The 21895-nt window shown below is 53.2% G+C and overlaps 3 protein-coding genes across 3 annotated transcripts in view; all 3 read right to left on the bottom strand.

Moving 5' to 3' along the window:
* Positions 1-290: 290 nt before the first annotated feature.
* Positions 291-8990, bottom strand: SDHB (succinate dehydrogenase complex iron sulfur subunit B). Its single transcript, XM_040327053.1, has 8 exons — positions 8869-8990; positions 5461-5600; positions 4747-4832; positions 4494-4630; positions 4259-4375; positions 2581-2682; positions 2335-2457; positions 291-894 (listed from the first exon to the last, which is right to left on the bottom strand). The coding sequence occupies exons 1-8, from the start codon at positions 8932-8934 to the stop codon at positions 817-819; spliced, it is 849 nt and encodes a 282-aa protein (XP_040182987.1). The 5' UTR covers positions 8935-8990; the 3' UTR covers positions 291-816.
* Positions 8991-12627: 3637 nt separating this feature from the next.
* Positions 12628-14346, bottom strand: PIGH (phosphatidylinositol glycan anchor biosynthesis class H). The gene has a single exon (XM_040327052.1). The coding sequence runs from the start codon at positions 14261-14263 to the stop codon at positions 13721-13723; it is 543 nt and encodes a 180-aa protein (XP_040182986.1). The 5' UTR covers positions 14264-14346; the 3' UTR covers positions 12628-13720.
* Positions 14347-20997: 6651 nt separating this feature from the next.
* The window catches only part of PADI2 (peptidyl arginine deiminase 2), a 52882-nt gene continuing 51984 nt past the window's right edge, over positions 20998-21895 (bottom strand). Inside the window, exon 16 of the mRNA XM_040327051.1 lies at positions 20998-21808. Within this exon, the coding sequence (XP_040182985.1) occupies positions 21560-21808 (249 nt within the window). The 3' untranslated portion in view covers positions 20998-21559. The remainder of the gene's footprint in view (positions 21809-21895) is intronic.

The following is a 21895-nucleotide window of genomic DNA, read 5'->3' as shown; positions in this document are numbered from 1 at the left end:
GGTAGAGACCGGTCCCATCACAGCCCATCTGTCGGTACCCTGTGATCGCTGTGACCAATCGCAGATCACATGACAATTCTACACAATGGATGGATTCCATTTATTCTGTACGATTGATCCGTCGTCAGCTGTGTGTCAGATCACGGGACAGTCCATGGGGCTGGCACAAGGTGAGCTCTGGGTAGGACGTCATACCCAGAACTGCGTCCCCCCCCCCCTATAGACAAATGATGGCTAGGCAGGAAGCGTTCTTTTTCTTGCTCACTCAGGTCGATTGAATGCACAAAATGTGTATTTTATATTTTATTTTATACTCTTTTATGATAATTTTAGCAGCACAGACAGATGAGAGGACGTCACACAGACGGACGACACGCGTCAGTCTCAGTATATTAATTATCTGCGCCCTAAAGCAGCAACTTTTACATTAAAGCAAAAAAAAAAACAAAGCGAGCCGAGCCGGATCTTCTGGTTCCATCGAATGAATTCCACCAACCAATGAGCTTCCAGCGGCCGAGACGCGCGATGTCCTCAGAGGAGATAAAAAAAAATCTATAAAAAATAACGGCGATTCTCCCAGACGTATTCAGGCTACACACTGATCGCTTTAATCTCAGCACTGTAAAGAAGCGTAACAATTCAATCAACCAATCAGGGACTTCTCTACAGGCATGAGGCAGAAACCACAATTAAAAGGCGCTGGGAAGGCCCTGCCCACTGGAGTCGTGGTGGGCGGAGTTTGGCAGGGAGTTCTTAGTGGAGAAGGGACTGTTGTGCGTTCGATGGGTTCGGAAGTCTCGGGGGGGGGGGGGGGTGTTATGCCACGGCGGCTTTCTCCTTATAGGTCGCCATCATCTTCTTGATTTCTGCGATCGCTTTGCCGGGGTTGAGACCCTGAAATTAAATTTACAGGAAGAAGATTAGAGAGATACAAATTATTTCCCAACATTCCGCCGATCATTTAATACCATTCAGAGGTTTTTGGTTCAAGTGATCCCAGAGGAAGAGTAGAAGAGTACAAAGTTTCAGGGGCCACACAGAACCCTTTCAGGTACAATGCCTGACAAAGGGGTCCTGAGTGGCCCCAAAATGTTGTGCTCCTCTTCTCATCACTTTGACTAAAATCTTTGGACGCAACATGATGATCCAGAGCCGTGATCTCTAAACTATTGCTTGACTTTGTCCAGCCCACCGATACCAACAATGGGGCATAATTCCTCCCACTGACACCAACAATGGGGGGCACTATTTCTCCCACGGGTACCAATGATGGGGCACTATTCCTTCCAATGATGTGGCAGAATTCTGGCTACTGACTTCATAAATGGGGGCACTATTCCTCCCACCGGGTACCAATGATGGGTCATAATTCTGGCAACTGACGCCAATGATGGGGCACTATTCCTCCCAAAAACAACGGGGCAATACCTCTGGCCGCATGCGGTATTGCACCCAATTAAAATCAAGGCAGAACAAATTATTTTCCTTTCCATTGACTTCAATAGAGAAACTTGCTTTGATATGCGAGTACTTTGGATTACAAGCATTCTCCTGGAACGGATTATTCTCGTAATCCGAGGTTCCACTGTACTAACAAAGCCTAGACCTGCCCCACCCCAATCTAAGCCTATTCAAATTAACCCTGTAAAGGAAAGATCTATACTCACCTATTCTGAGGTCTCTCTGGTCCGGTCACATGATCTCTCCAGCGGCCATCTTCAGTGAAGAGATCGCCAACAATCATTGCAGTGCCCGGGCCATGACATTACCCATAGACTTGCTATGCGGCATTCATAGTCGGCTGTCCCTCCTCTCCCCTGAAGCCGGTGACCTGTCGGTATTGTTCCCCTATCCAGATGGTTCCTGTAAGGACTGCGCAGGCGCAATCCTTGCCTACGGAATTCTCCGAACCTCGGCCGGCATCCAGGCTCATTCCTTAACATCCCCGTGGATTGGAGGATGTTAAAAAAAGAGCCAGGAGGCTGAGAGAGCCGTCCGAGCGCAGCGAGGATGTGAGGCCGACTGGCCACTTTCCTCAAATTCCACGTCGCCCTGGATGCCGGCAGAGTTTCGGAGATTTCCGTCGGCAAGGATTGCGCCTGCACAGTCCTTACAGGAACCATCCTGATAGCCGGAACCATATTGGCAGATCACCGGCACTGGGAACCGATCCGGACAAGGTAGGCATAGGGAAGTATACACTTTTCCTTTACAGGGTTAGTTAGAATAGGCTTAGAATGGGGGTGGCAGCAGGTTTAGGCTTAGCTCAGATTTCACTACTTCCACTTTAATCCCTCCCCCCATATAACATGGCGGCACATTGGGGGCAGTTACCTTGGGACACGTCCTGGTGCAGTTCATGATGGTGTGGCAGCGGTACAGTGAGAAGGGATCCTGCAGTTGTGCCAAGCGTTCTTCTGTGAAGTCGTCTCTGGAATCGATCATCCAGCGGTAAGCCTGCGGGGGAGGAGGAGAGATCGGGGGATGAAGCACTGGTCTCCCAGGAATAGAAAATCCAAGATACTTCTTACATTATAAAAAAAGGATAAACATGGAAATTGCCGCCATTTTTAGTATTACCTGCATGAGAACAGCCGGCCCGAGGTACTTGTCCGCGTTCCACCAGTAGCTGGGACAGCTGGTGCTGCAGCAGGCACACAGGATGCACTCATACAGTCCGTCCTACAGAGACACAGCCATGGGTCAGCCAATAGGATAGATCTTCATTGTCAGTCCAAGGCTGGGGCCACCAGGACAAATAGAGGGGAGTATTCTCACTAACGGGGACACCCAAAATAAAGCCCGACATGTTCTACCCTTCCCTCCCTCCCCACATCCACCAATGAGCCTTCCTTCCCTCCCTCCCCACCTCCACCAATGAGCCTTCCCTCCCTCCCCACCTCCCTCCCCACCTCCATCAATGAGCCTGCCTTCCCTCCCTCCCCACCTCCATCAATGATCCTTCCCTCCCCACCTCCATCAATGAGCCTTCCCTCCCCACCTCCATCAATGAGCCTTCCCTCCCCCACCTCCATCAATGAGCCTTCCCTCCCCCACCTCCATCAATGAGCCTTCCCTCCCCCACCTCCATCAATGAGCCTTCCCTCCCCCACCTCCATCAATGAGCCTTCCCTCCCCCACCTCCATCAATGAGCCTTCCCTCCCCCACCTCCATCAATGAGCCTTCCCTCCCCCACCTCCATCAATGAGCCTTCCCTCCCCCACCTCCATCAATGAGCCTTCCCTCCCCACCTCCATCAATGAGCCTTCCCTCCCCCACCTCCATCAATGAGCCTTCCCTCCCCCACCTCCATCAATGAGCCTTCCCTCCCCCACCTCCATCAATGAGCCTTCCCTCCCCACCTCCATCAATGAGCCTGCCTTCCCTCCCTCCCCACCTCCATCAATGATCCTTCCCTCCCCACCTCCATCAATGAGCCTTCCCTCCCCACCTCCATCAATGAGCCTTCCCTCCCCACCTCCATCAATGAGCCTTCCCTCCCCCACCTCCATCAATGAGCCTTCCCTCCCCCACCTCCATCAATGAGCCTTCCCTCCCCCACCTCCATCAATGAGCCTTCCCTCCCCCACCTCCATCAATGAGCCTTCCCTCCCCCACCTCCATCAATGAGCCTTCCCTCCCCCACCTCCATCAATGAGCCTTCCCCTCCCCACCTCCATCAATGAGCCTTCCCTCCCCACCTCCATCAATGAGCCTTCCCTCCCCACCTCCATCAATGAGCCTTCCCTCCCCCACCTCCATCAATGAGCCTTCCCTCCCCCACCTCCATCAATGAGCCTTCCCCCACCTCCATCAATGAGCCTTCCCTCCCCCACCTCCATCAATGAGCCTTCCCCTCCCCACCTCCATCAATGAGCCTTCCCTCCCCCACCTCCATCAATGAGCCTTCCCCTCCCCACCTCCATCAATGAGCCTTCCCTCCCCCACCTCCATCAATGAGCCTTCCCCTTTTCTTGGACCACTATTGGTCGGTTCTGACCCCTGCAGATCGGGAACATCCCACAAGAGCTGCAGGGGGTGTAAAGAAGCCGGGACAGACCCAACGGGGGCGCGAAGGAGCAGGAAATGGGACCAATTTGGCCGTAAGAATTCAGAATAGAAGGATATGTAAACTAGGGGGAAATCTTATCCTTTAAAATATAATAAAACAGCCAACATTATTGGGTCTCAGTGGAGTATGAAAGTATCAGGTGTGGGTGACTCCTTGTAGGAGAGCGAGGGGGTCACTGAGCTCACCAGTTTGTCGCGGTCCTCCATGGACTGGTAGTATTGCTCCTTCCCCTGCTGGCTCTCATCCTTCTTCTTCAGGTACGGCTCGATGGCTTTATACTGAGCGTAGAAGTTGCTGAGATCCTGGAGGACAGAGAAGTAGAAGATGATGAACATAGAAGATCCCACCAGGCGGGGGGGGGGGGGGGGGGGAGAAGACACAGGTGGAGGAAGTCTTGACACCCCTCACAGCGTTACTTACAGGCACCAGGTCCTTCACCACGTACATGTGGGGGAGGGGGTAGATTTTGGAGACTTTGCTCAGGTTAGTGTCGATCTTTACAGTACAGGCCAGAGTGTTGCCGCCATTAATATTCATGGCGCAGGAGCCGCAGATACCTGGAACAGAGGAGACGGGAGGACAATCGTCAATATGAAAAAGGCCAGCCAGACATAGGAGGGCCATTTACCAGATTTAGTACCCCCCACGTTGTGGTGAGCTGCGGGACGCTTACCTTCTCTGCATGACCGGCGGAAGGTCAACGTGGGGTCCATCTCATTCTTTATCTTGATAAGGGCATCCAGGACCATGGGGCCACACCTGAGAGGAGCAAGGGCCACAGTCAGACTCTGAAAACACCATAAATGGAACTCTGTCTGTACAGAACATCGGAAGATTTCCAGAAATACTTTCACCGATCGGCCAGAACATTATCACCACTGACTGGTAAAATGAACGCCATTGATTCATTACAATGTCATCTAAAGGGGGTGGGATATATTAGGCAGCAAGTGAACATGTTGTCCCTGAAGTTGGGCATTGAAAGCAGAAAAAATAAATAAAAAAAAGGGCAAAAATAAGGACTTGAAGGTCAAATTGTCATGTGTGGAAGACGGGGTAAGAGCAACGCCAACACTGCAGCTCTTGTGGGATGTTCCCGATCCGCAGGGCTCAGAACCGACCAATAGTGGTCCAAGAAAAGGGGAAGGCTCATTGGTGGAGGGAGGGAAGGTTCATTGATGAAGGTGGGGGGGTGGGGGTGGGGGGAAGGTTCATTGATGGAGAGGCTCATTGGTGGAGGCGGGGGGGGGGGCTCGAGGCTCATTGGTGGAGATGGGGGGGGGGGGAGGCTCAATATTAGGTGGGTGGTCACAATATTTTGGCCGATCGGTGAATGTAGAAAACACAGTTGAGCCCTCAGGAGAGCCCTGTGATGGGCGACACCTACTTATTCAGGTCCACCTCGTAGGTCTGCATGCGCGGTTTGTCTCCAGTCTTGTCGGGATCCCATCTGTAGATTGCAAATTTCTTGATGCGGGCCGATGCGGCTGCTGCGGGCGCTGCGGCTGTCTGAGCACATCGGGTCACCTGAAAACATGAACAGAAATGATTTACCCCAAAATTTCACTTCAGCCTTCTATGTCCATTCCCATTAAATTATCCAATCACCGGCAAACTATGAAAACAAAAGCATTGCACCTCCCCCCCCCTACACGACCCCCGATATCAGCGCCCCACCCAACCCCCGATATCACCAAGCCCTCCCCGCCAAGACCCCCCCGATATCACCACCCCCCCCCCCCCCCCACGACCCCCCGATATCAGCACCTCCCCCCCCCCCCCGACGCCCGATATCACCACCCTCCCCCCGCCAAGACCCCCGATATCAACACTTCCCCCCCCCCCCCCACGACCCCCAATATCAGAACTCCCCCCACACGACCCTCGATATCAGCACTCCCCCCCCCCCCACACACGACCCTCGATATCAGCACTCTCTCCCCCCACACGACCCTCAATATCAGCACTCCCCCCCCCCCCCACACACGATCCTCGATATCAGCAAAACACCCCCCCCCCACACACGACCCTCGATATCAGACCCTCGATATCAGCAAAACACCCCCCCCCCACACACACGACCCTCGATATCAGCACCCCCCACACGACCCTCGATATCAGCAAAACACCCACCCCCCCCCCCTCACACGACCCTCGATATCAGCACCCCCCCCCACACGACCCTCGATATCAGCAAAACACCCCCCCCCCCACACACACGACCCTCGATATGAGCACCCCCCACACACGACCCTCGATATCAGCAAAACACCCCCCCCCCACACACACGACCCTCGATATGAGCACCCCCCACACACGACCCTCGATATCAGCAAAACACCCCCCCCCCCCCACACACGACCCTCGATATCAGCAAAACACCCCCCCCCCCCCACACACGACCCTCGATATCAGCACCCCCCCCACACGACCCTCGATATCAGCACCCCCCCCCCCACACGACCCTCGATATCAGCAAAACACACCCCCCACACACGATCCTCGATATCAGCACCCCCACACGACCCTCGATATCAGCAAAACACCCCCCCCCCCCACACGACCCTCGATATCAGCAAAACACCCCCCCCACACACACACGACCCTCGATATCAGCACTCCCCCCCCACACGACCCTCGATATCAGCAAAACACCCCCCCCCCCACACACGACCCTCGATATCAGCACCCCCCACACACGACCCTCGATATCAGCAAAACACCCCCCCCCCCCACGACCCTCGATATCAGCAAAACACCCCCCCCCCACACACGACCCTCGATATCAGCACCCCCCACACACGACCCTCGATATCAGCAAAACACCCCCCCCCCCCACACGACCCTCGATATCAGCACCCCCCCCCACACGACCCTCGATATCAGCACCCCCCACACACGACCCTCGATATCAGCAAAACACCCCCCCCCCACACACGACCCTCGATATCAGCACCCCCCACACACGACCCTCGATATCAGCACCCCCCACACACGACCCTCGATATCAGCAAAACCCCCCCCCCCCACACACGACCCTCGATATCAGCACCCCCCACACACGACCCTCGATATCAGCAAAACACCCCCCCCCCACACACACACACGACCCTCGATATCAGCACCCCCCACACACGACCCTCGATATCAGCAAAACACCCCCCCCCCCCCACACGACCCTCGATATCAGCACCCCCCCCACACGACCCTCGATATCAGCAAAACACACCCCCCACACACGACCCCCGATATCAGTGCCCCCCACATGACCCCCGATATCAGCGCCCCACCCCCTTACACCATCCCCGATATCAGCGTCCCTCTAATAAGCCACCTTCAGGGCTGCAAAGGTTCATTAATTACTCAGAAGCACCTCCCCTCCCCCACAAGCAGAGTATTATGCCGTTTTCCTGGAATTGACAGTCCGAACTCATCGTGTGACTTTTGTCCCGTGATCACCAGCTGGGGGCGGAGCCAACATACCAAATCAGCGTGTAGAATGTGATAGAGGCCATACCAAGGAGGAATGTGTCAGATCATACCCCATTGTAGAAGTTGCTGTGAGGCCCAGATCCCCGGTGCCTTATCTCCCCTGGGAAGGGGGGGGATCCCCAGTGCGCCCTCTCCCCTGGGAGGAGGGGAGGGATCCCCGGTGCGCCCTCTTCCCCGGGAGGAGAGGGGGGGGATCCCCGGTGCGCCCTCTTCCCCGGGAGGAGATCCCCCGTGCGCCCTCTCCCCTGGCAAGGTTGGGATCCCCCGGTGCGCCCTCTCCCCTGGCAAGGTTGGGATCCCCCGGTGCGCCCTCTCCCCTGGCAAGGTTGGGATCCCCCGTGTGCCCTCTCCCCTGGCAAGGTTGGGATCCCCCGTGCGCCCTCTTCCCTGGGCGGAGAAAGAGGGGATCCCCGTTGCGCCCTCTCCCCCGGGAGGAGAGGGGGGGATCCCCGGTGCGACCTCTCCCCTGGCAAGGTTGGGATCCCCGGTGCGCCCTCTCCCCTGGCAAGGTTGGGATCCCCGGTGCGCCCTCTCCCCTGGCAAGGTTGGGATCCCCGGTGCGCCCTCTCCCCTGGCAAGGTTGGGATCCCCGGTGCGCCCTCTCCCCTGGGAAGGGGGGGGGATCCCCGGTGCGCACTCTCCCCTGGGAAGGGGGGGGGATCCCCGGTGCGCACTCTCCCCTGGGAAGGGGGGGGGGATCCCCGGTGCGCACTCTCCCCTGGGAAGGGGGGGGATCCCCGGTGCGCACTCTCCCCTGGGAAGGGGGGGGGATCCCCGGTGCGCACTCTCCCCTGGGAAGGGGGGGGGATCCCCGGTGCGCACTCTCCCCTGGGAAGGGGGGGATGCCCGGTGCGCCCTCTCCCCTGGCAAGGTTGGGATCCCCGGTGCGCCCTCTCCCCTGGGAGAAGGGGGGGGATCCCCGCTGCGCCCTCTCCCCTGGGAGAAGGGGGGGGATCCCCGCTGCGCCCTCTCCCCTGGGAAGGGGGGGATCCCCGGTACGACAGAATGAGTCATATATTGGGGGAGGGGCACACACTGAGTATTAATACCTCCAACGCTAAGATAAATTACAGGTGGGGGGGGGGGAGTGTAATATACTGAATATTAATCCTCCCCCCAGTATCCCCCATAGATAAGGTAGGGGCATATACAGAGTATTATCCCCCCAGGATCAATCACAGGTGGGGGTCACATACAGAGAAATAATACCTTCCCCTCCCCCATAGATAATGGGGGGTCATATACCGAGTATTATGGGGTATTAATGAATAATGACAGGTTATCTTCCCTCCCCGGCTCTGACCTGTACGGTGCCCGCTGTCCTCAGCACGGAGCCGCTCCATCTCAAGGAGAATAGGACCGCCGCCATCTTTCCCCTGGACACTCTGCGTTCCTCCCCGCTCCCAGCATGCCGCTCGGCACGCCTACCATAGAGACGTGTGACAGGCGGGCGGGAGAGGCGAGGATAGAGCGGCCGGCTGTGCTATCCTCCTCCCCCACCTCTATGCTTTGTTAAATAACAGCAGCCTGGTTGTCAAGGAGACGGGATGTTATATGACGTGTAGACCCTAAGATTGACGTCAATAAAGCCCCGCCCACCCCGTTCCTCAAACAGGAGGAATGTATAGAGATCATGGTAATAACAGGAAGTAGCAGAGTCCTCATTACAGAGGCCTGACCTCTACTGGGACGACTGGGAGGTCACCATGGCAACCAGTAGCAGTGGGGTATTAAGGTGGGGTGGAAAAAGGGCGACTACATGTCCCAGGTTGTCCGGGACAGTCCCACATTTTTTAGGTCTGACCCGGGCACCTTCTCAGTGGCGTCTTTATGAGGGGTGAGGGCCTCACTCTGGTGCCACCAGACCCGGACCGGCGCCGTATTGAGAGTGGTGCCACGGCTCCTTCCTCTTCCGCGATCTCAGCTCCATGCGATGTGTGAGGAGGGCGGAGTCTATCTGTTCCCAGTATAATACCTCCAGGACAGTCTGTCCCCCAGTATAATCCCCCCCCAGGTCAGTCTGTCCCCCAGTATAATCTCTCCAGGACAGTCTGTCCCCCAATAATCTCCCCCCCAGTATAATCCCTCCTTGGTCAGTCTGTCCCCCAGTATAATGCCCCCCAGGACAGTCTGTCCTCCAGTATAATCCCCCCAGGCCAGTCTATACCCCAGTATAATCCCCCCAGGACAGACTGTCCCCCAGTATAATCCCTCCAGGACAGACTGTCCCCCAGTATAATCCCCCCAGGACAGACTGTCCCCCAGTATAATCCCCCAGGACAGTCTGTCCCCCAGTATAATCCCCCAGGACAGTCTGTCCCCCAGTATAATCCCCCAGGACAGTCTGTCCCCCAGTATAATCCCCCAGGTCAGTCTGTCCCCCAATACAGTCTGTCCCCCAGTATATTCCCCCCCAGGTCAGTCTGCCCCCCAGTATAATCCCCCAGGACAGTCTGTCCCCCAGTATAATCCCCCAGGACAGTCTGTCCCCCAGTATAATCCCCCAGGACAGTCTGTCCCCCAGTATAATCCCCCAGGTCAGTCTGTCCCCCAATACAGTCTGTCCTCCAGTATAATCCCCCCCCCCAGGTCAGTCTGTCCCCCAGTATAATCCCCCCAGCACAGTCTGTCCCCCAGTATAATCCCCCCAGCACAGTCTGTCCCCCAGTATAATCCCCACCCTGGTCAGTCTGTCCTCCAGTATAATCCCCCCCAGGTCAGTCTGTCCCCCAGTATAATCCCCACCCTGGTCAGTCTGTCCTCCAGTATAATCCCCCCAGGTCAGTCTGTCCCCCAGTAGGGGTGCAACAGATCAAAAAAACTCACAGTTCGGATCGTTCCTCGGATCAGGAGTCACGGATCGGATCATTTTTCGGATCGGCAAAAAAAAAAAAAATATTCTCCCCCACTGTAATATCCACCCCCCCCCCCACTGCAGTGGCATCACCCGGTGCACCCCTCCCACCAACAATAATCCCCCCTCAGTAAAGAACGAACCCCCTCGGTGCAGACACCCCCCCCACACCCCCTCCAAGGAAGTACAGACACCCAAACGCCCCCAGGTAGTACAGACAGGCAGACCCCCCCAGGTAGTACAGACAGGCAGACCCCCCCAGGTAGTACAGACAGGCAGACCCCCCCCCCAGGTAGTACAGGCAGACCCCCCAGGTAGTATGACTCCCAGCGGTGTGCCCACGAGTGCGGGCTCCTCCTCCTCTGTGGGTGTAAACAGAGAGGAGGGCCGCCGCCACCGGGTGTACCAAGATGGCCGCAGCCTTTCCTCAGGTTATGGCCGTGGCTTCGGCCTAGCATCGGAGCCGCGGCAATCCGCGGATCACAGTGTGTGCCGATCCGAAGGGGGTGACCCGTTCGGATCAACTGTGATCCGTTGCACCACTATCCCCCAGTATAATCCCCCCAGGTCAGTCTGTCCCCAAGTATAATCCCCACCCTGGTCTATCTGTTCCCACTACACCCGCCCCAGGTCAGTCTGTCCTCCAGCATAACCCCCCCCCCCCCACGTCAGTCTGTCTCCCAGTATAATCCCCACCCTGATCTATCTGTTCCCACTACATCCCCCCTCAGGTCTGTCCCCAGTATAATCTCCCCCAGGTCAGTCTGTCCCCCAGTATAATCACCCCCAGGTCAGTCTGTCCTCCAGTATAATCTCCCCAGGTCAGTCTGTCCTCCAGTATAATCTCCCCAGGTCAGTCTGTCCCCCAATATATTTCCCCAGATTAGTCTGTCCTCCAGTATAATCCCCCCAGGACAGTCTGTCCTCCAGTATAATCCCCCCCAGGTCAGTCTGTCCTCCAGTATAATCCCCCCCAGGTCAGTCTGTCCCCCAGTATAATCCCCCCAGGACAGTCTGTCCCCCAATATATTCCCCCAGATTAGTCTGTCCTCCAGTATAATCCCCCCAGGTCAGTCTGTCCTCCAGTATAATCCCCCCAGGACAGTCTGTCCTCCAGTATAATCCCCCCAGGACAGTCTGTCCCCCAGTATAATCCCTCCTCAGGCAAGTCTGTCCCCCAATATATTCCCCCAGATCAGTCTGTCCTCCAGTATAATCCCCCCCAAGGTCAGTCTGTCCCCCAATACAGTCTGTCCTCCAGTATAATCCCCCCCCAGGTCAGTCTGTCCCCCAGTATAATCCCCCCCCCAGGTCAGTCTGTCCCCCAGTATACCCCCCCCCCCCCCCACCAAACAAAGGAAAGCGTTGCCTACAGAGACTTTGAAGTATCGTAGTTTGGCGCCATTCCAAGAAAGTGCGCAATTTTAAAGCCTGACATGTTTTGTATCTATTTACTCGGTGTAACATCATCTTTTATATTTTACAAAAAAATTGTGTTGTGTATATTGTTTTTTTCGATTGAAAAGGCCGCTGCGCAAATACCATACGACATAAAAAATTACCACAATCCCCATTTTATTCTCTAGGAGCTCTGCTAAATATATATATAATGTTTGGGGGTTCCAATTAATTTTCTAGGAAAAAAAACAAAAAAACACAGAATTAAAGATGTAAACACAAAAGTGACAGAATTGGCGCTTTAGACAATTCTATATACAATACATTCTGAGGAGGGTAATTAGACACTATGGAGGAATAGGGAGGAGCTGGGCCAGCACAGACAGTAATTAGACCTTCCCAGGAGCTGGGCCAGCACATACAGTAATTAGACTCTCCCGGGAGTAGAGAGGAGCTGGGGCAATGTAACAATCAGGAATCCAGAGAGAAATTTCTACTTTTATTGATTGTGTGGAATAATTCCGGTCTGCACTTTAGACAATTCTATATACAATACATTCTGAGGAGGGTAATTAGACACTATGAGGAGTAGGGAGGAGCTGGGCCAGCACTCCCAGGAGAAAGAAAGGAGCTGGGCCAGCACATACAGTAATTAGACCCTCCCGGGAGAAGGGAGGAGCTGGGCCAGCACATAGTGATTAGACCCTCCTGGGAGTAGGGAGGAGCTGGGCCAGCACATACAGTAATTAGACCCTCCCGGGAGAAGGGAGGAGCTGGGCCAGCACATAGTGATTAGACCCTCCTGGGAGTAGGGAGGAGCTGGGCCAGCACATACAGTAATTAGACCCTCCCGGGAGAAGGGAGGAGCTGGTCCAGCACATACAGTAATTAGACCCTCCCATAAGGGGGAGAAGGTTGGCAGCTGACACCTCCCGTAGTAATCACACACTGGGAGTCAATAAGAAAACTGATTTATAGAAAATCTCCTCCAATAATCATTCATATCCAGGAATGGAATCGTGCGACTTCCACATGTCTCTGATCATGGAGTCCAGTAGCGTGCGGCACGGCGCGCTCTGCTTGTCTCTCTTTGACCTTTAGTATCAGCACTGATGACATCACATGTGATCACCATGGAAACCTCTGCGGACATCACAGGTGGCCATGTTGGCGGTCAGTGTGGAGACACCAGCGGCCATGTTGGTTTTTACCACGGATACGTGTGTTGGTGGTTACCGTGGAGAAGTTTGAGGCCAGGTTGGTGGAGATGTCTGTGACCATGTTGGTGGTTACCGTGGAGACGTCTGCGGCCAGGTCAGTGGTTACTATGGAGACGTCTGCGGCTAGGTTGGTGGTTACCGTGGAGACGTGTGGTGGTGGTTACCGTGGAGACGTCTGTGACCAGGTTGGTGGTTACCGTGGAGACGTCTGTGACCATGTTGGTGGTTACCGTGGAGACGTCTGCAGGTAGGTCGGTGGTTACCGTGGAGACGTCTGTGACCATGTTGGTGGTTACCATGGAGATGTGTGTTGGTGGTTACCGTGGAGACGCCTGCAGCCAGGTCGGTGGTTACCGTGGAGACGTCTGTGACCATGTTGGTGGTTACCGTGGAGATGTGTGTTGGTGGTTACCGTGGAGACGCCTGCAGCCAGGTCGGTGGTTACCGTGGAGACGTCTGCAGGTAGGTCGGTGGTTACCGTGGAGACGTCTGTGACCATGTTGGTGGTTACCATGGAGATGTGTGTTGGTGGTTACTGTGGCGATGTCTGAGGCCATGTTGGTGGTTACCGTGGAGACGTCTGCTGTGGCCATGTTGGTGGAGACGTCTGCGGGCAGGTCGGTGGTTACCGTGGAGATGTGTGTTGGTGGTTACCGTGGAGACGCCTGCGGCCAGGTCGGTGGTTACCGCGGAGACACGCAATGCCGCTCCCGGCTCAGCACCTCCTGCACGCTCCGGTAGATCTCCCGCAGACAGTCCAGGCGGGGTTGTGGCCCCCGGAACACAGGGATGAGTTGCCCGTCTCGGGTCAGAACACACAGAGCGTAGTGGACGGCACAGCCGGACACGGTCTCGGTCAGGAGGAGGTCCCGGATCCTCCACATCTCCAGGAAGTTGGAAGTTTCTCTCCCCGATCCGAACAAAGAAGTTCTCTGCAGACCCAGAGAGCCCAGAACCAGAAGACTCTCCTCCTCCACCCGGAACACGTGAAGATGGACGAGAAGTCCGAGCAGGGAGACCAAGATGGCGGCGGACAGGACGGCGGTGACCTCCGAGAGCAGGAAGAGGAGATAGGCGATCACCCACACCGAGCACGTCCAGCCAGTCAGAGAGCGGAGAGACAACTTCGGCCGGTGGAGGGTGAATTCCCGGCACGTATCGCTGTATGAGCGTCGCTCCAACCGGATCTCCTGACCGAGAGTGTCCGAGAACACCGACCCCTCCATGGTGACTCCGACTGACAGGGGACACAGAGCCACTTCCGGGGACGGAGAGACTGACGCTGCCCCACTTCCGGGAGGTCATTACGCTACGTACGGTCGCTCCATACCGGGGGCGGGGCTAGTGGCTGCAATCTTTTTTAGGGGGGAAGAGGCGGGGCTCCATGCTAATGGGAGGTGTTCGCGAGGTAAAGGGCGTTCCTACTAAACAAGAGGGCGTGTTCTAATTGATCAAAGCGTTCCCAACAAAAAAAAAACAAGTTTTTGCACAGTTCTGATTGGATAATAGTATGTAATAATAGTATGTAGAGTACAGACAGCGCCCCCACTGGAAAATATGGGGCACTGTGCACCCCATTACACCTCACTGTGCACCCCCCACACTGCACCCCATTACACCTCACTGTGCACCCCCCACACTGCACCCCATTACACCTCACTGTGCACCCCCCACACTGCACCCCATTACACCTCACTGTGCACCCCCCACCCTGCACCCCATTACACCTCACTGTGCACCCCCCACACTGCACCCCATTACACCTCACTGTGCACCCCCCACCCTGCACCCCATTACACCTCACTGTGCACCCCCACACTGCACCCCATTACACCTCACTGTGCACCCCCCACACTGCACCCCATTACACCTCACTGTGCACCCCCCATCCTGCACCCCATTACATCTCACTGTGCACCCCCCACCCTGCACCCCATTACACCTCACTGTGCACCCCCACACTGCACCCCATTACACCTCACTGTGCACCCCCCACACTGCACCCCATTACACCTCACTGTGCACCCCCCATCCTGCACCCCATTACATCTCACTGTGCACCCCCACACTGCACCCCATTACACCTCACTGTGCACCCCCACACTGCACCCCATTACACCTCACTGTGCACCCCCACACTGCACCCCATTACACCTCACTGTGCACCCCCCACCCTGCACCCCATTACATCTCACTGTGCACCCCCCACACTGCACCCCATTACACCTCACTGTGCACCCCCCCACACCTCACTGTGCACCCCCACCCTGCACCCCATTACACCTCACTGTGCACCCACACCCTGCACCCCTATTACACCTCACTGTGCACCCCCCACACTACACCCCCCTTACACCTCACTGTGCCCCCCCACACTGCACCCTATTACACCTCACTGTGCCCCCCCCACACTGCACCCCCATTACACCTCACTGTGCACCTCCATTACACCTCACACTGCACCCCATTACACCTTGTACTGAGAGGTAGTTGGTCTGTGCTGGGGGAGTCTATGCTGGTTGGGAGGGCGGAGCTGTACTGGGGGGCAGGGGCTCATGTCCTGAGAGATGGTTGGTCTGTGCTGGGAGAGCCAGTTCATGCTGGGGAAGGAGGGGGGGTCCATCAGTACTGAGGGGGTCTTTGCTGGAGAGGTCAGTCTGTGCTGTTGGGGGGGGGGGGGGGGGTGTGAAGGAAATCTGCCTTCAGGAAGGGATCTGTGTTGGGGAGGACGGTCTATCCTGGGGGGGGGGTGTTCTTCTGTATTGATAGGTGGTCGGTCTGTGCTGGTGTGGGGGGGGGGGCAGTCCATGCTGGAGGTCCATCTGTACTGAGGGGGTTTATGCTGGGGGAGCCCCACTGTACTGAGGGGTCTGTGGGGGGGGGGGGGCATTTCATGCTGGAGGTCCATCTGTACAGAGGGGGTTTATGCTGGAGTGGGGGGGGGTCTGTACTGAGGGGTCTGTGTTGGGAGGGGAGCCTGTACTGGGGGGGGGATAGGGATGTTAGGGAAGATCCATACTGTGACTCACAGAATGTGGAGCAGCTGTGCATAGCAACCAATCAGCACATAGCTTTCATTTTTGAAGCTTAACTGAACAAGCTGAAGATAGAAGCTGATTGGTTGCCATGCACAGCTGCACCAGTTTTGATAAATTCCCTTCACAGTGTTTTACATTTCATGCTCCTGACCACTGCTAGTCATGTGACCAGAGAGAACTCCGGATCCTCCACCCAGAACTCAAGGACTAGCCACATAAGCAGAGATAATTCAGTACCTCACTCTCGGGCCACAGCAACTAGCGATGTGACCAGAGAGAATTAAGGACCTCCCATGCAGAACACAGGAAATAGGCAAATGATTGGAGAAAATTCCCGACCTCCCCTGCAGACCACAGTTACTAGTAATGTAACCAGATAGGATTCAGGACCTCCCACTAAGAACGCAAGGTCTGGTCGTGTAAGCTGAGAAAATTTAGGACCTCCCTCTCAGACCACACCAACTAGGAATGTGACCAGAGAGAATTAAGGACCTCCCTCTCAGACCACACCAACTAGGAATGTGACCAGAGAAAATTCAGGACCTCCCTGTCAGGCCACACCAACTAGTGATTTGACCAGAGAGAATCCAGGACCTCCCATGCAGAACACATGGATTAGTCATATGACTGGAGAAAAATCCAGACCTCCCCTGCAGACCACAGAGACTAGGCATGTGTATCATCTGTATAGGAGCCCAGTATTAGAACACAGGGACTGGTCATATGACTGGGGAGCATTAAGGACCTCCCCCGCAGACCACAATCGCTAGTTATGTGACCAGAGAGAACTCAGGACCTTTCACCCAGAACTCAAGGACTAGCCACATAGGCAGAGATAAGTCAGTACCTCCCTATCAGACCACAGCAACTAGCGATGTGACCAGAGAGAATCCAGGACCTCCCTCTCAGACCACACCAATTAGTGATGTGACCAAAGAGAATTTAGGACCTCCCTCTCAGACCACACCAACTAATGGTGCCCAGAGAGAATTTAGGGCCTTCCTCCTAGACCACACTAACTAAGAATGTGACCAAAGAGAATTCAGGACCTCCCTCTCAGACCACACCAACTAGTGATGTGACCAGAGAGAATTCAGGACCTTCCTCTCAGACCACACCAACTAATGATGTGACGAGAGAGAATTCAGGACCTCCCATGCAGAACTCAGGGATTAGTCATATGACTGGAGATAATTCCAGACCACAAAGACCAGTCACGTGGTCAGAGAGAATTAAGGACCTCCCATACAGAACACAGCTACTAGTCATGAGTAGAGGAATTCCAGGCCTCCCCTGCAGACCACAGTTACTAGTCATGTGACCAGCAAAAATTCAGGACCTCCTACGCAGAACACAAAGGACAGTCATGTGGCCAAAGAGAATTCGGGACCTTCCTCTCAGACCACAGCAACTAGAAAAGTGACCAGAGAGAATTCAGAACCTCCCTTCTCAGACCACACCAACTAGGAATGTGACCAGAGAGAATTCAGAACCTCCCTTCTCAGACCACACCAACTAGGAATGTGACCAGAGAGAATTCAGGACCTCTCTCTCAGACCACACCAACTAGGAATGTGACCAGAGAGAATTCAGGACCTCCCTCTCAGACCACACCAACTAGGAATGTGACCAGAGAGATTCAGGACCTCCCATGCAGAACACATGGATTAGTCATATGACTGGAAAAAATTCCAGACCTCTCCTGCAGATCAGAGACTAGTCATGTGGCCAGAGAGAATTCAGGACCTCCCTCTCATATAACACACCGACTAGGAATATGACCAGAAAGAATTAAGGACCTCCCTCTCATATAACACACCGACTAGGAATATGACCAGAGAGAATTAAGGTCCTCCCTCTCAGACCACATCAACTGGGAATGTGACCAGATGGAATTAAGGACCTCCCATGCAGAACACAGGGATTAGTAATATGACTGGAGAAATTCCAGACCTCCCCTGCAGACCACAGTTACTAGTCATGTGGCCAGAGAAAATTCAGGACCTCCTCCGCAGCACCAGTTTCGAAGAATTTCAGCAAGTGCAACCATCCATCAAAGCTCACAGGAATTTTAGTAGGATCAACAGTTTATTTTGTTTTTTTTATGGTAAACTTAACAGACCAAAACTAAAAAGTTATATTTCAGGTTTACAGACAATTGTCTACATACGAGGCCTCTCATCCGAGATAAACATATGGGGCCAGATTCACAAAGGTTAGCGGATCTTTAGATCCGTGTAACCTATGTGTTCTAAGATCCGCCCTCGCAAGTTTGTGAGGAAAGTGTCAAATTCACAACACACTTACCTCCAAACTTGCGACGGCGGATCCTAACTCCCCCGGCGGAATTCTAATTCCGCGGCTGGGGGAGTGTACTATTTAAATCAGGTGCGCTCCCGCGCCGATTTAAATACGCATGCGCCGTCCGGGGAATTTCCCGGCGTGCATTGCTCCCACTGACGTCAATAGGACGTCAGTGGTTGCGACGTGAGCGGGACTTGCGACGCGCGTGTTCGTGAATCGGCGTACGCAAACGACGTAGGAAATTTCAAATTTGACGCGGGAACGACGGCCATACTTAACAATACTTACCCCTGCTTTTAGCAGGGGTAAGTATACGACGGGTACCGCGCTACGGAAACGACGTAAGAACACAGCGTCGGGTCCGCGTACGTTCGTGAATTTCGCGTATCTCGCTGATTTACATATTATTCAGTGTAAATCAGCGGGAACGCCCCCGGCGCCATTTTTAAATCCAAAAAAAGATCCGACAGTGTAACACAGTGTGACACTGTCGGATCTCAGCCCTATCTATGCGTAACTGGTTCTATGAATCAGGTGCATAGATAGGACCAGTAAAAAACAGATACGATGGTGTATCTGTAGATACACCGTCGTATCTCTTTGTGAATTTGGCCCCTGGTGTCCATACGTTTTTTTGATTCACACGACTCCTTTTCAGTGCACGATTCTGATTGGCTGTTGTGTGAAAATACTCAGGAGGGGGATTTTCACTCTTGTAACACACTCTGACCACCGAGCCATGAAGAGACGACTCCAGTATTATCCAACATTCCAAAAACTTTATTAATCTGGGTTAGTAAATCAGATTTTACAAGGCAGGTGGATATTCCGGGGGGAGGCAGGAAATGAAGAAAAACAAACATTCTGTGACAACCAGGTTTAATCCCGGTGATGGAAATGACCTCAGATATAGGCCCGGATTCACAAAGCACTTACGCCGACGTATCTCGAGATACGCTGCATAAGTGTAAATATGCGCCGTTGTATCCATGCGCCGTGCCCACAAACTGAGATAAGCCTAAAAATAGGCTTCATCCGACCGACGTAACTTGCCTATGCCGGCGTATCGTGGGCGCATATTTACGCTGGACGCATCTGGCGCTCCCATTGATTTCCTATGAGATGAGGGAGATACGGGAGATACGTCGATTCACGAACGTACTTGCGCCCGGCGCATAATATACGCGGTTTGCGTAAGTCGTACGTCCGGCGTAAAGTTATTCCCCATATATGAGGCGCAACCCATGCAAAAGGTATGGACAAGGGAACTCAAGCCGTCGTATTTTACGTCGTTTACGTTGTACGTGAATAGGGCTGGGCGTAGGTTACGTTCACGTCGTAGGCAGTGATCAGGCGTATCTTAGGCATTCGTTCCGACGTGATTCTGAGCATGCGTCCACGGGACGGTGCATGCGCCGTTCGTTATTCGTATCTGGCTGAGACTCAGCCCATCATTTGCATGGGGTCACGCCTCATTTGCATGGGGTCACGCCTCATTTGCATGGGGTCACGCCTCATTTGCATGGGGTCACGCCTCATTTGCATGGGGTCACGCCCACTTCCACTTACGACGACTTACGCCTAAGAAACCCAGTGCAGATTTGGTGGCAAGTGCTTTGTGAATTCGGTGCTTGCTTCTCTGTGCTACGTCGGCGTAGCGTATATGAGATACGCTACGGCGGCATAAACATGCGCCGATGTCTGTGAATCCGGGCCATAGACTTCATCTTCTTATATGTTCTGAGAAAGGGAAGTACGAAGGATTGACATGACAGATGAAAAACAAATAAAGTTATAAAATTTCAAGAAAACAGAAGTTCATGAAATAAAAGAATATTAGTGTAGAAAAAAAAAAAAAAAAACACAATAGAATCACATCCTTTTATAGGCAACAATATAAGTCCCCAAGACATAAATAAACAAAGGAGAAGAAAAATGTTAAAAAGAGTGAGGATGGCAACAACATAAAAAGATGGAAATAAGAGGCTACAACTAAACCCCAACATCATCCACTCCTGCCATTGAACTGAAGGGGGTGGGGGAAGGGGGGTGATCCCAATAACATCCTTGTGCCACCCTGAGCAATTAACAATACAGATACAAAACAAGTAAACACATGCAATTCGTTTAGTTCCAAATTAGTTTAACGAATTTTTGAATAATACGTTAATTCTGAAATTTCCAAAATTTACGCAAATTTCCAAATTTTACGCAAATTTCCCAAATTTTCGCAAGTTTCCCAAATTTTGGAAATTCACAAAATGTGAAAATTTTCGGAAATTGGAAAAAAATAAAAGAATTGGAAATTACGAATGCGAAAATTGGATATTTGAACAATTGGAAATTTGAACAATTGGAAATTTGAACAATTGGAAATTTGAACAATTGGAAATTTGAACAATTGGATATTTGAACCATTGGATATTTGAACCATTGGATATTTGAACCATTGGATATTTGAACCATTGGATATTTGAACCATTGGAAATTTGAACCATTGGAAATTTGAACCATTGGAAATTTGAACTATTGGAAATTTGAACTATTAGAAATTTGAACTATTGGAAAATTTCCAAAACAAGCTAAAAAACGAATGAAACGAAAATGAAAATTAAAAATTTTTCGGCAGTGCACATGTCTACAAACAAGAGTAATTTATTCTGGAGAGGGAGATAGAACGAAGTTGTGCGTCTGTATAGTACATGGAGATCAGGTGGGCAATACAGGAAACATAACAGAATTACAAGATTCTTAGGAGAAACAAACATCTACAATATATGAGCAGAATTGTGGACACCTGACCTGAGCTTGTTGGACAACCCATTCCAAACCATCACCATCAATATGGCGTTGCCTTTCCTATGGCCATTTATACGAGGGGGCACAATGACCCCCCCGATAGCACCTTCATTGGTGATAGAGAATGAACTATTGCCCCAAGCACCAAATAAAAAGCAAGCAGAAGGCCGCATCCTGGGCCACAGTTTGGGGATCACTGGTCTATACAATGGCTGTAGCAGCTGAGTGGCCCTTGGATTCTGGTATCTCTGCTTTCTTGATTAGTGGCCCCACAACAAAGGGATTGGGATTAGCAGTATTTTTACAGTCCCGATATACTAGAGGGCTTCACTGCACACCGGATCGGAGGAGAGGACAGATGGGGGACAGGAAGTTTCGCTCTCAATTGCCACTCTGTGGCTCTTCCATCTGCCACCACTTGAAGCTGAACGGCTTCCGGCGTACATTGGTGCCGCAGTGCACCTCGCCAAGCTTCTTGTGGTAGGACACCACGTCGTCGATGAAGGTGCAGGTCAGGTCCAGTGGCTTGAGCTGGTCGATGACATAGTCCTCCAGGCAGCAGGTCTCCTTGATGACTGGACCGTATGGCTTGGGAATTCCCAGTATCTTTCCCAGGACGATCATATTGACCTGAAGGAAAGAAAAACACGAGGACATTGGTGAAAGGAGCAAAGCATAAAAGGCTAAAATATTTCTCAGGCCGTTACAATATATAGT

This window comes from Rana temporaria, chromosome 10 (genome assembly GCF_905171775.1).
Source record: "Rana temporaria chromosome 10, aRanTem1.1, whole genome shotgun sequence".
Lineage (NCBI taxonomy): Eukaryota > Metazoa > Chordata > Amphibia > Anura > Ranidae > Rana > Rana temporaria.
This window is presented reverse-complemented; position numbering and strand designations above follow the sequence as displayed.